The sequence below is a fragment of the Cygnus atratus genome, chromosome 2 (assembly GCF_013377495.2).
Source record: "Cygnus atratus isolate AKBS03 ecotype Queensland, Australia chromosome 2, CAtr_DNAZoo_HiC_assembly, whole genome shotgun sequence".
Lineage (NCBI taxonomy): Eukaryota > Metazoa > Chordata > Aves > Anseriformes > Anatidae > Cygnus > Cygnus atratus.
Genome location: NC_066363.1, coordinates 41,232,781 through 41,244,832, shown reverse-complemented (window position 1 = coordinate 41,244,832; position 12,052 = coordinate 41,232,781). Strand labels below are relative to the sequence as shown.

Here is a 12,052-nt window from a genome sequence, read left to right as displayed (position 1 = left end):
GTACTTCTACATATTTGTAAGCATAGGAGAAGATATTGTTACTGTTCCAAGAAAATCAGCAGTAGCTTCTGCTCCTTTAGTTAAAACTTTACAAGAAGTTCTTGGAGGTGGTGTATACTTGAAAAAATCTTTGGACAGTAAGAATACTTGTGTGAACCCAGAATCTCTGTAATCAACAGCTGAAATACAAGCTATTTAACCTTTACTTTACAACTAATGGATATTGGTACTTTGTGTTTAATAAGTCATAGAAGCAGAAACATCTCTACTTAGATCACAGTTCATTGCCTCTGAGCAAGTGTCAATTTTCATGACATAGTGAATTTCCTTTTGCAAATTCTTAGGAATAATAATTCGATTTTTTTAAATTAATGCGATCCATTGCCCTTCCTTTAGGACTCCTAGGCCTTCTGTGTAGTCTCACAGTCAATTGAAGCTTCACTGTGGTTGAAAGAGGCAGTTCTGCCTCCATCTAGCTCCTTTCTGTATGCTGGTATGTGTTTGTGGCTGCATGGTAAGCTGGATAAGGGAATCAATTCAGTTAAAAAAAAAAAATCCCCACCCTGTTAGTTAATTTTTAAACTGGATGGGTTCCACTATCTTTGCCAAACAGCACATGAATGAGAAAATGGCTAGGGGAGGTAACACCACTTCTCCACTTCTTTCAGTGCTGATGTAAAGCTATTGTGAGGCTTCGGTGTTAATCTGAATTCTGTCATGCCTTAGCTGCACTTGCAGTTTCCTGTAAAAATGAAACAAACAACAACAAAACTACAACAACAACAAAACCAAAAATTAAAAAAAGAAAAAAAAAATCAAGCAACAAGAAAAGCCACCTTACTGGATTCAGCTGCATCTTCTTAATTGTGTATCTACTCTATGGACTATAAGATACTGGTTTCTGTCACTTGCATGTGTGTATTCTGGTTTTTTTTTCCATAATATTTTTGCTATGACTTAAGATTTTCACAGGCATGAGAGGCTGGTTGATGGATTAGTGCAATATAAAGCGATAGCTGTATGGTGTATGGGAAATAAATATTTTTTCAACATCTTCTTGTAAGATTTCTTACCATTCCACTGTTTTTTGTTTGTTTGTTTTGCAATTTCAGCTCCCAAACTACAAAAACTTCAAAGGAACCATTCAGGAACTTGGTCAAAACCAGTATGTAGTCAGTGGTGAAATATTTGTGGTGGACAGGAACACAGTAGAAATTACAGAGCTTCCTGTAAGAACATGGACCCAGGTTAGTAGCAGTGAAATATACTTACATAAAAAACCAAAACCAACAACAGGCTTTGTGTTAAATTATGTAATCCTACATAGATGACTTTTTTCTATCACTTTTGATCATTATACATACATGGAAGGAAACATAGTTTCATTCTTTTCTGTGCCTTTGTGGAAGATGGTTTTTTTACTTGTGCCTTCTACTGTCCATACTACAGCAATATCTGCTTCTCCTGCTGAGTTAATATATTCATATTAATATATTAATATATTAATATATATTTCTCTTTTGAGTAGACTTGCCTGTCCTTCTTGGATGCCTCTTAGGTTTTTTGCTAGTTCTAGCCTTCATTTCGCAGATTATACTGCTTCTGTAAATTATCACTGGTATCAGATGTGATACACAAGGAGTTGAAATCTTAGGTTGATTGTTAGGTTGGTTTAAGGAATTATGAATTTTAAGAACTGTTTCAGTTTTTGGCTTTTTTTTTTTTTTTAAATAGGTGTACAAAGAACAAGTTCTAGAACCCATGTTGAACGGAACTGAAAAAACTCCAGCATTAATTTCTGACTATAAGGAATACCACACTGACACAACTGTGAAATTTGTTGTAAAGATGACAGAAGAAAAACTTGCACAGGCAGAGGCTGCTGGATTGCACAAAGTTTTTAAGCTTCAAACAAGTCTTACTTGTAATTCTATGGTAACTTTTTTATGTTTAGCTATCAGAATCCTTACAGTTGCTTGTAAACACGAATGTTTTTTGTAGTGGTTTTGGCACTAGATCAATTCTGTGCCTGACTGAGCAAATCTCTCTTCATATTTTGCTGCTGCCAAGAAATAATTGTCAACTGTTTGAATTCATTCTTCCTGAAGATATTGCAAGTCTAGCTTTTTTGGTCATGTTGAGCCATGCCATTTGAATTTTGAAACTTCACTGGAACTGTCTGGGTATTGAACAGTACCATGTATTTGAAATTATTTAAACAGTAGAAAAATTTATTATTGATGACAAATATTAATTCAATATGGATCAACAATCCCAATTTAGTCCTAATGGATCTTTCAAACCAAATTATACAGTCTCTGGGTAGTTAGTTTCCTATAACTGAAAACTTCCCATGCAGCTAACCCAAAATGGTTAATGTAAAGTTAATCATTCAAATAACTTTTCTGTATTATAATTAGATTTGAGTTTTAAACTTGAGACAAGTTCCATTTTCAAAATTGCACTTTATGCAGGACCTGTAATAGGATATCTGATGTTTCCACCAACATAACTCCCAGTTTAGGTTGTAAGGTATAAAAAGTGCTATCCTTCAGCTGCTGCAGACATAATGGTAATATAAGTTACTTTTTACTGATTCATTCTGTTTGTAGCAAGATGGGAGTAGGAATGTGAGTAAACTTACATGTGTATTTATTACAAGAGAGGGGCTTGAATTGTTATACAATTTCTGTCTGAATATTCCTAAACAATCTGTGTTTACAGACTGGAAAAAACAATTCTAGTCTTTGTATGGCAGGTACTACTTTCAAAGATTATCACAAGCAAAACTACCAGTACTGTTGTTATCATTATTGTATAAATCACAAGCTATGTGAAAATAGGTTTAAATTTGATTAAGGACCATGTGACTGGGAGATGATAAAGGCCTTGCTCAAACAATTTTGTAGATTATTTTAGAAAAGCGAATATGCCAAATAAAAGTGATAGTACTTCTCACAGTTTTGAACAACCATATGAACTACTGTAAAAATCTGTCTTCAAATTAATGTTTTAGCAGATTACAATAACTTTTGCACCTCAATCCTGCATTCTCTGCTTTCTGTATTTGTGTAGGAATTCATCTATCCTAGTGTAAGCGTCTTAAAAAGTTAGATGCATATGTGAGCTAGTTCATTATTCATCCAATTCCCAAATAGATGCTTTAGACAGATGAATTGCTCTCTAGAGATTCTTATTTCTTTCAGCTGACTATAGAGGGCGACTAGGGTGACTAGTTCACCTTTAAATGTCTAAACTGGACGTGTCAGAAGTCAGGCAGGACTGATTCCACCAGTGTGTAAAAATGATTTCTTACTTTGTGCTTGAACTTGAAGGATTTCTGGAGTGTTTGAAGTGGCAGTTTTCACAGCTGAATTTAGAGATTATTAAAGATGCTCTTCAACTGTTACGTTAAATGGTTGTGAATCATCAAGTGATGCTGAGCTTGTGCTTTAGGATTTAGGTACAATTAGACATTCAATTGAACTCAGGCATACTTCTCTATATACCTGTTTTTCTGCTTGAAAGTATTACCATAAATCTCGTGTTAAATCTACTTCTTCAAAATAAAATCTATCCAGCTATGTGCTCTATAGTTCCACAGTACGGTTTGAGCTCACAGTCTTCAAAATCCTGCTCTTCATATGATGCATGTATATGAACGATAGAAATAAACTCATACACAAAGCTTGAGTTATGCAGTCTCTCTCAAGCAGTATATTTTGTATTTTATAGGTGCTATTTGATCATATGGGATGTTTAAAGAAGTATGAAACAGTGCAAGACATTTTGAAGGAGTTCTTTGATTTGCGATTACATTATTATAGTTTGCGCAAGGAATGGCTTGTGGGAATGTTGGGTGCAGAATCTACAAAACTTAACAACCAAGCTCGCTTCATTTTAGAGAAGATACAAGGAAAAATTACCATAGGTGAGTAAATACTCTCTAAAATGTGAGTTAGAATTGATAACAGTAGGGGAAAATCTGGAATTTATTTAAAAATAGTAAAACATTCTTGCATGTAAGGTGCTTTTTTTCAAGACATTTATTTATTTATTTATTTTTGATTGTGTGTGTATCTCGTAGAGAATAGATCGAAAAGAGATTTGATTCAGATGTTGGTCCAGAGAGGTTATGAATCTGATCCAGTTAAAGCCTGGAAAGAAGCACAGGAAAAGGTAATGATCTGAAATCTCTGGATGCATTTGATGGTATTGTTATAAATGATATTCATTTTTTCAGATGTTTGTTTTCTAGTAGTCTAACTTATGACACAACACTTGCAAAAGGTTATTTGTTACTCCTTCTCATTGGCTTCCATTCTAACAAATATAAACTTATATAGCAATATTGTTGCATAATATCAGTAATGCACATAGATAATTCTAAGAAAACTAGATAACCAGGGTTGCAAATGAGAACACAGAAGACTGAGTTTTCTAATCAAAACTGGCAACTTGACTTCTGACTGGATGATACGCTAAATGCTACATCAGTTATTCCAGACTTAAAACTGATATTTCTCTTTTTATTTGTCACATTATAGTAAACACAATTATTTATATAGAACCTATTAATCAGTTTTCTGGAATGAAACTTGAATATTGTAAAGCTATGACTCTTGAAGTTACCTTAAGACTTACACAGTTTTTTGTTGCTCCAAAAGAGTGACAAGTTTAATTTCATACCTTAGTACAGGAAGATGAAACTACTTTCAAATTTTTGTCAACTACTGCTTTTCTGGGCCATTACCACTGCTTTTGGCTATTTTTTTTTCATTTCTCATTTGATTTGTTTTGCATTTTTTATTACTACCGTATTTTAACTCCATGCAGTGTAGTATTTTATAGCAAAACTATCATTAAGAGAAATTTTGATCCACCTTCAAGCCACAACTCTTACATTCAAGGTTATTTTAGCAGTTTGTATAGAAAAACACTGTGCTAATTTCTAATGAAACAGATGCACATGCATATCCAAAGGGCCAAGGACTCCAGCCTATGTGAGATACAGAGGAGGGTACCAATTTCTGTAGCTGACAGGATACAATGCATATGGCTAGCATTAGGTTCAGCTCTATTTTCTTAAATCAATGATTAAACAATACCACTATAGAAAGGGACAGGAACATGGGTTTTTGGAAAGGTACAGAAAAGTGTTCATGTCATTGAATCCATGAGGAAACACCTTACTACTCCAGCAAAGTGTTTTGGAGGAGTGTTAAGTACATGCATAGAGCTAAGATTATTAATGCTTCTAAAACTGAATGTTTCATTTTAGGCAGCAGAAGAGGAGGACCCACAGAACCCAAATGATGATGCATCCTCTGCTTCTGGCTCAACTTCTGGCCCTGATTTTAACTACATCTTAAACATGTCTCTGTGGTCGCTTACAAAAGAGAAAGTAGAAGAACTAATTAAACACAGAGATTCAAAGGTTGGTATGCTGTGGGAGGCTTGTTCTGAAATGATTTAGTAATTACTGATGTTTCTAATTACTATGTTCAGTTTAGATAGTATTTACTTAGGCTGTAACTTAGTAACTTCTATATTCTATTTTCACATTTTAGGAGAGAGAACTAAATGACCTTAAAAGGAAATCTTCGTCAGATCTTTGGAAAGAAGACTTAGCAGCTTTCGTTGAAGAGCTTGAAGTATGTTTTACATATATTTCTAAAAATATGTATTAAAAATAAGCAAAATTTAATAATAATAAAAAATAAATAACACATTTTGAATTAAAAACAGATGGTCCTCCAAATATAGGGAAAAGTGGGAAATCAATTTTGGATAGTTGAGTTCCTAGTTGTGGTCTTCAGGGATTTTTTCTTACATCTATACAATATCATGCTTTTTCCAAGTCAGTGAAAGGAAAATTACCAGAAGCAAATTCGTTTTCCGATGACTCAGAGATTGAGAATTGTAACTAGGAATAGTAATAATAATAGCAGTTGTACGTGTTCTAATCAGTTGTGAGGCAATAAGTATTGTCAAATGCAGAGCAGTACATCTAGGAACAAAGCACGTAGACTGTAAATATCAGATGAGGGTCTTTTACCTTGCCTCATTAGGAACTCTGGAAAAAGTTAAATGCATATTGGTGGATAACTTGCTGAGCCTCAGTTTTCAGTGTTGCTAGAAAGTGGCTGATGTAATCTTTTTAAGGTAGCACAGGATAATATAAATAAGACATTTATTTTATTTCTTTGTGTGTTCGTTGAGCAGCTGCAATTCAAAATATTCTGTTCTGAAGTCTCCTTTTCAGCTCTATGTTGATATTGTGAAAAAAGCTGATGAAAAGTCTGAAAAATGTATCATTCAGAAATTACTCTAAAAGCCAGCTTCTTGCTTTAAGTGCCAAAAGACTGAAAAGTTACATCAGTACCTAGATATGTATATGAGGAACAAAACTTGATAAAAGAAAGATTTTCAAACCAGCAGTGTCCAAAAGTTCATGCTTACTTAGGCTTGAATGAAAGTATAATTTTTAACTGCATGGGGTAATTAAGAACTTACCAAGATTAAGTGGTTGGTTTTCCATTACTAGAATGTGTATTGTAATTCATCTGACAATTAAGGGAAGCCTTATGCTCCATATTAAGAAATTAATCTTAAATAACCACTGTGTTCCACTTTGTCCTTATTAAAAAAGATTTTTTTTTCTCCTCCACACACGTTGTTTGTCAGAAAGTAGAAGCACAGGAAAGAGAAGATGTTTTGGCTGGCATGGTCGGCAAACCAATAAAAGGTAAAGTTGGTAAACCCAAGATGAAGAAACTTCAATTGGAAGAGACCATGCCATCACCGTTTGGTAGAAGAATAGTTCCACAGATTACATCTGCCATGAAAGCTGATGCCAGTAGGAAACTGCTGAAAAAGAAAAAGGTAAATCAAACCATTGTTGTAGTTACAATTATTTATTTAAATGCTGTATTTTTCTATGCTGGTAACATAAGTCCAAACCACTAGAACCCACTAATGCTGTCTTTATAATGTTTTGCTGACTCAATGCACAGATAAGTTAATACTGGATATCTTTTCTTTTATGTTTGAAAGTCTCTTTTGACTACTTATTGTTGAGGTGCTTTTGCTGATTTTTTTTTCCTTCCAATACTATTCAACAAATGTTAATAAAGTAGTCTACTTTCATTTATTATTTTCTACAAAGTTGTATTGCAGTTTTATCTTGAAATTTTAAATGTATAATTTTATTTTGCCCAACTTTTTTATATTTTTAGGGTGATGCTGATTCTCTAGCAATAAAAATGGAATTTGATGAAGAATTTGGTGGTGCGCAAGCTGAGGGTGGTGGGGATGACTCACTGAATACGACAGCCTCAGCAACTAAAACCCCCAAACTGAAGAGAGAGAAGAAGGAGCCTGGTAAGGTCCTTACACAGTCATCATTAACCTTAAATGAGTACTAATTTTGCATTAAATATATTTTTATATATTTAATAGGGGGTTGGAACTTTTGATGATCTTTAAGGTTCCTTCCAACCCGAGCCTTTCGATGATTCTGTGATGATTCTATATTTTTAACACACGGTGAAAAGGGAATTATACTATGGTAACCACTATTTCATGTGATTTTCTTCCTTAAAGAGAAGTGTGGAAATAATTGAAGTACTTCAGCATTACAGCATACATAGAGATTAACAGCAGACATAGTAAATGCTGAAGTTAAATATGTTGTCACTTCTGTTATTGTTTTCTGCTTTTACTGACTTACTGAAATTTCTGTTAAGTGAACTGCTTTTCTGAGGGTGGGGATCGATTTTCTACATCTGGTTTTGAGGGGGAGTTCCAAATCTTGTTCTAAATCTTCTATGTGAGTAGAAAAAACAGATTACTTTTAACATAATTAGATTAATTCTGTTTAAACAGAAATTTCTACCTTCTTTGTCCTCTGACATTGAAGGGCCAGCACTGACCTTCAGTGTCAGTGTAATAGTACAGACTGTAGAACTTGATTAAAGACATCTATTTCCGATTGACGTATTCAGTCATTCTGACTGTTTAAAGGTATGCATGTTATGGCTTGGCTTAATAAGTTAACCGAGTACACTTATGACTGAGTTGCCTACATGAAGCTCAAATCCAGCCTAGCCAGTGTTGAGCCAGAGCCAATTAGCCCAGCTTGACCTGAACTTGCCCTGCAATTGACTGACTCGTATCCCCCAATATCCCCCCTCTGCTTCCCATGTTAATTGGATTTTTCCAATAGCTGTTTGTGATCCTGTTCTCCAAATAATGGAAAACTGTTCTTTTCCTGGAAAATGCCAACAACCTTTAAAAAAATGGAAATTTTCAGAAGAGCTAAAACTTCAAATAAGAGACTTGTTTGTTTTTCTGTCATAAAACAAATTTGTTTGGCAGCAGCAGGTCAGGTTCTGTGTGAAATTATTTCATCACATCGTTAAATTTTCCTTCAGGAAGTAGAAGAAAATTTACAATGTTTAAAGAAAGCCTTTTTAGGATAAATTGTACTAAATTTATGCATCATAAACAATTAGAAGAGATGAAAGTGTCTTTCCTTTTTTTTTTTTCTTCCCTTTTCTTCCCTTTTCCTGATTGTGATAGATGCTTTAACTTGTTACAGGTACTAGAGTAAGAAGAACACCATCATCAACAAAATCCAGTGCAAAAAAAGTGAAGAAACGAAACCCCTGGTCAGATGATGAATCCAAGTCTGAAAGTGACTTAGAAGAGAATGAGCCTGTGATTATTCCAAGAGACTCTCTGCTTAGGAGAGCTGCAGGTACCCAAGCTTTTGTGAAATGTGCATTGTGACTGAAAGTTTAATCTACAAACCTCCATTCTCATTTGACCACAGCATTCCGTTGGGACTTTATCTCCTACAGATAGCTTGCGTTATATTTTTTTCACTGTGATGATTCTGAAAAAACTCTTAATGGCAGAACCAGGAATTGCTACAAAAGCAACTGTAACTTTGTCTGGAAATCTTTTACTTTATCCAAAACAATAGAATAGAAATTACTCACAAAAAAAAAAAAAGACACTAATGCAGTTATCTTGTCAAACAAGGAAACAAGGCAATGTTTGACAAAACAACCCCAAAAGTGAAATGGCTACAAAAAAAAAAAAATCAGAACAGTCTAGGAAAGTCTGAAAGTTTTAAAAATATCTAAGTATTTGATATTAAAAAAAAAAAAAAAAGATTTTTCTGGAAAATTGTTGATCGATTTTTCAAGCTCTTGATTAGGAAGAATGTTCAAATTATATAGTCAAGAAAACTTCGATTGTAAGTGAAGGATTCTTATTCCTTAAATGTGCTTATACAGTGATGTCCTCATAACACCATAAGCTGAAGGTACCTGAGCAAGCAACAAGAGGTGTCAGATATTTCATAGCAGTTTAAAGTATATACCTCTATTCTTCTAGACTCAGACAAGTTTCTTTTCCCCCACACGTTTTGTGTTGTATAATCTGAGGCAAGGGTTGTGTAGTGACTTCCACTTTATTAATGTAGTAACACAACCAGCTATCTTGAAATGTGTAAATATGTATTTTTCTTTCAGCTGAGAGGCCCAAATATACGTTTGACTTCTCAGAAGAAGAAGATGATGCCGATGATGATGATGATGCCAACAATAATAATGATTTGGATGAACTTAAAGTAAAAGCTTCTCCAGTTACAAATGATAGAGAGGATGAGTTCGTTCCCTCAGACAGTTTAGAAAAAGATGAATATGACTTCTCCCCAGCTAAATCAAAGCCATCTCCAGAGTAAGTACTGGAACTCAGCAGTATTTATGTTCTAATAATTTTGTGTATGTAGAAGTCCTTAAACAAAACATTGATCAATTAGTAATCTACCTGTGCCATGTAAAATAAAATTTATACATTGCTGGGTAGGAATGAAAGTCTTAGCGTTGCAGTTGCCCTGTGCAGGGGAAAACTTGACTTACCCATCTGTAATACAGTGTCGGTAATGTCATCTGTTAAAATGCCTTTAGTAACATTTTTTGGTTTTCCTTCTTGCATCAGCTTGGTATAGAGAACTATTGATAAAAATGTAGTACTGTTATTTTTAAATGCTTACAGTACATGACTGGAAAGTGATTGTAAGAATTTGACTGCCTCAAGCATACATAAAGATGCTAGAAATGCATTGTAGTGCCCAAAGAGGAATTTAATCTCCTATAGATACTATAATGTCTGCATATTTCAGTGTGTAGTTAATGCAATTTCTTTTTGTGTTTGGAAGAAGGAAAACGTCTCAAGAGAAGAAAAATCAAGATTTTGGGAACATCTTCTCTTTCCCATCTTACTCTCAGAAGACAGATGATGGTGAGCTTGTTTTCACTGATCTATTTGCCATTAGCAACTGTTATGGACTGTGTAAGGGGATTTATGTTGTTAACATAAAACTCATGAAGTAGTTGTAGAAGAAAGATACCAAGATTTATAAAGGGGAAAGAAGTTCTGATCAACAACATACCTTGTATCACAGTCATAGTACATCCATAGCCTAGCTGTAGTATCAGAGGAGTGTTTCTGTGAGATTGAATTTGACTAACTGATGAATGATTTTAAGTATGCAGTGAACAAATCTTAATTTAAACATACTCTGTGATTATAGATACAACAAAATTGGACAGTGATGAAGAGGATTCTACTCCTGTTTTCTCATCGTCTTTCACCCCAAAACAAGCAGAGAAAATTCCAAGTAAAACAGTAGCTGCTAAAAAAGGTAAGTGTAGGATTATCCCATAATTCAATCCTTTTTTAAAAACTCTTCCACCTTTAAATCATCTCTTCACATCTTAAAAGTAGGAATTGCATTCATATATTTCGGACTCAGTGGCTTTCAGGAGAGAGTGTGAACTTCTTCCAGCTTCTTAATGATAATAATTTCTTTCTTTCCACTGTAGTGTCAAAACTTAGTGCTTTCCACGTATGGAGTTGATGCTCAGCCTTTGATTAGTTAAACTAATGGAAAGCTTTTACCCTCAGGGAATAAATGAAACATGGTGTCTTCAGGGTTGTAAATAGTCTTCTATAATGCATCCAACTTACTTGAGGGAGAGTAACTGCAAAGGAAGAATCCCCAAGAAATATTTAAGTCCTAAGTGGACTGTCACATTAAGTTCTGCTTGGCACAGTTGTATTTGGTTGGTTGGTTGGTTTTTTTTTGATACAGACAATGAAAGGCTATCCTTAAACTTCATAGGTGAAAGTTTCTTTGTTTATTAGTTAGGATTTTAGAACTGGCAACTTGCACATTCTTAAACTGTGGAATTAAGGACAATTCCAAGAAGAGCATGTTCATTATTTGGATTTGTTTCTTTAGCTGTACACGGGTGGAGTTTTTGTCTCCTTTCCTTTGCCCAAATTATTCATGATCACAGTTTGATGATCACGGGCTGTTGGACAGTGCAGTGATAACCTAACGTGCCTAGTTCTTGGTCAGCTAGTCTCCTAGTCATCTCCTCAATTCTGTGTCCATCCTCATGCCCTGTGTCAGCAGCCCATTCAAAACCCATCTTCTGGTATTGCAATATTCCATTCACTCACCCTCATGCTGGGGAATGCCCATTGTGTAGCTGAAATAATTATTCCAGACAGCCGTTTGATTTTCTGTGACTTCAGAGCTTGGATTTGTGAGGACAGGAAGCTGACACTAAAGAACTACTTGTTCTGCCTTGCTGTCTGTACAGTCACGTTCCCTTCTCAGATAAGGGAACATAAAAGAATAGAAGGGAAAATAAGGGATATTAGGTAGGAGTTCAGTTCCTATTCAGACTTCAATCAATTTGAGATGAAATCTCCTGATCTCTGGTGTGCACTACAGAGGATCAAGAGGCTGCTGAGCTTGCTTTCCATGCACTCTTTGAGAGGTCTGTGGTTCTAGTGCTTTATAGTAAGCCTAAGAGAAATCTGAAAACCAGTCTTACTCTGATTGTAAGCAGCTGCTTGCCTTGAATAGCCCAGCTGGCAGATTCCAGCAGTGAGAAGTCCCCTGCGCATCAGCTGTGGGACTGATTCCATTCCTGAGCCTTCTGCCAAAAATGTGGGCTTCTTGAGA

The 12,052-nt window shown here is 34.9% G+C and overlaps 1 protein-coding gene across 1 annotated transcript in view; it reads left to right on the top strand.

Moving 5' to 3' along the window:
• Positions 1-12,052, top strand: part of TOP2B (DNA topoisomerase II beta) — a 64,341-nt gene that overhangs the window by 49,567 nt on the left and 2,722 nt on the right. The window contains exons 22-33 of the mRNA XM_035556373.2: positions 1,113-1,247; positions 1,735-1,935; positions 3,736-3,931; positions 4,088-4,179; positions 5,282-5,437; positions 5,571-5,654; positions 6,688-6,885; positions 7,239-7,383; positions 8,603-8,761; positions 9,543-9,750; positions 10,232-10,314; positions 10,607-10,717. Of these exons, the coding sequence (XP_035412266.1) occupies positions 1,113-1,247; positions 1,735-1,935; positions 3,736-3,931; positions 4,088-4,179; positions 5,282-5,437; positions 5,571-5,654; positions 6,688-6,885; positions 7,239-7,383; positions 8,603-8,761; positions 9,543-9,750; positions 10,232-10,314; positions 10,607-10,717 (1,768 nt within the window). The remainder of the gene's footprint in view (positions 1-1,112; positions 1,248-1,734; positions 1,936-3,735; positions 3,932-4,087; positions 4,180-5,281; positions 5,438-5,570; positions 5,655-6,687; positions 6,886-7,238; positions 7,384-8,602; positions 8,762-9,542; positions 9,751-10,231; positions 10,315-10,606; positions 10,718-12,052) is intronic.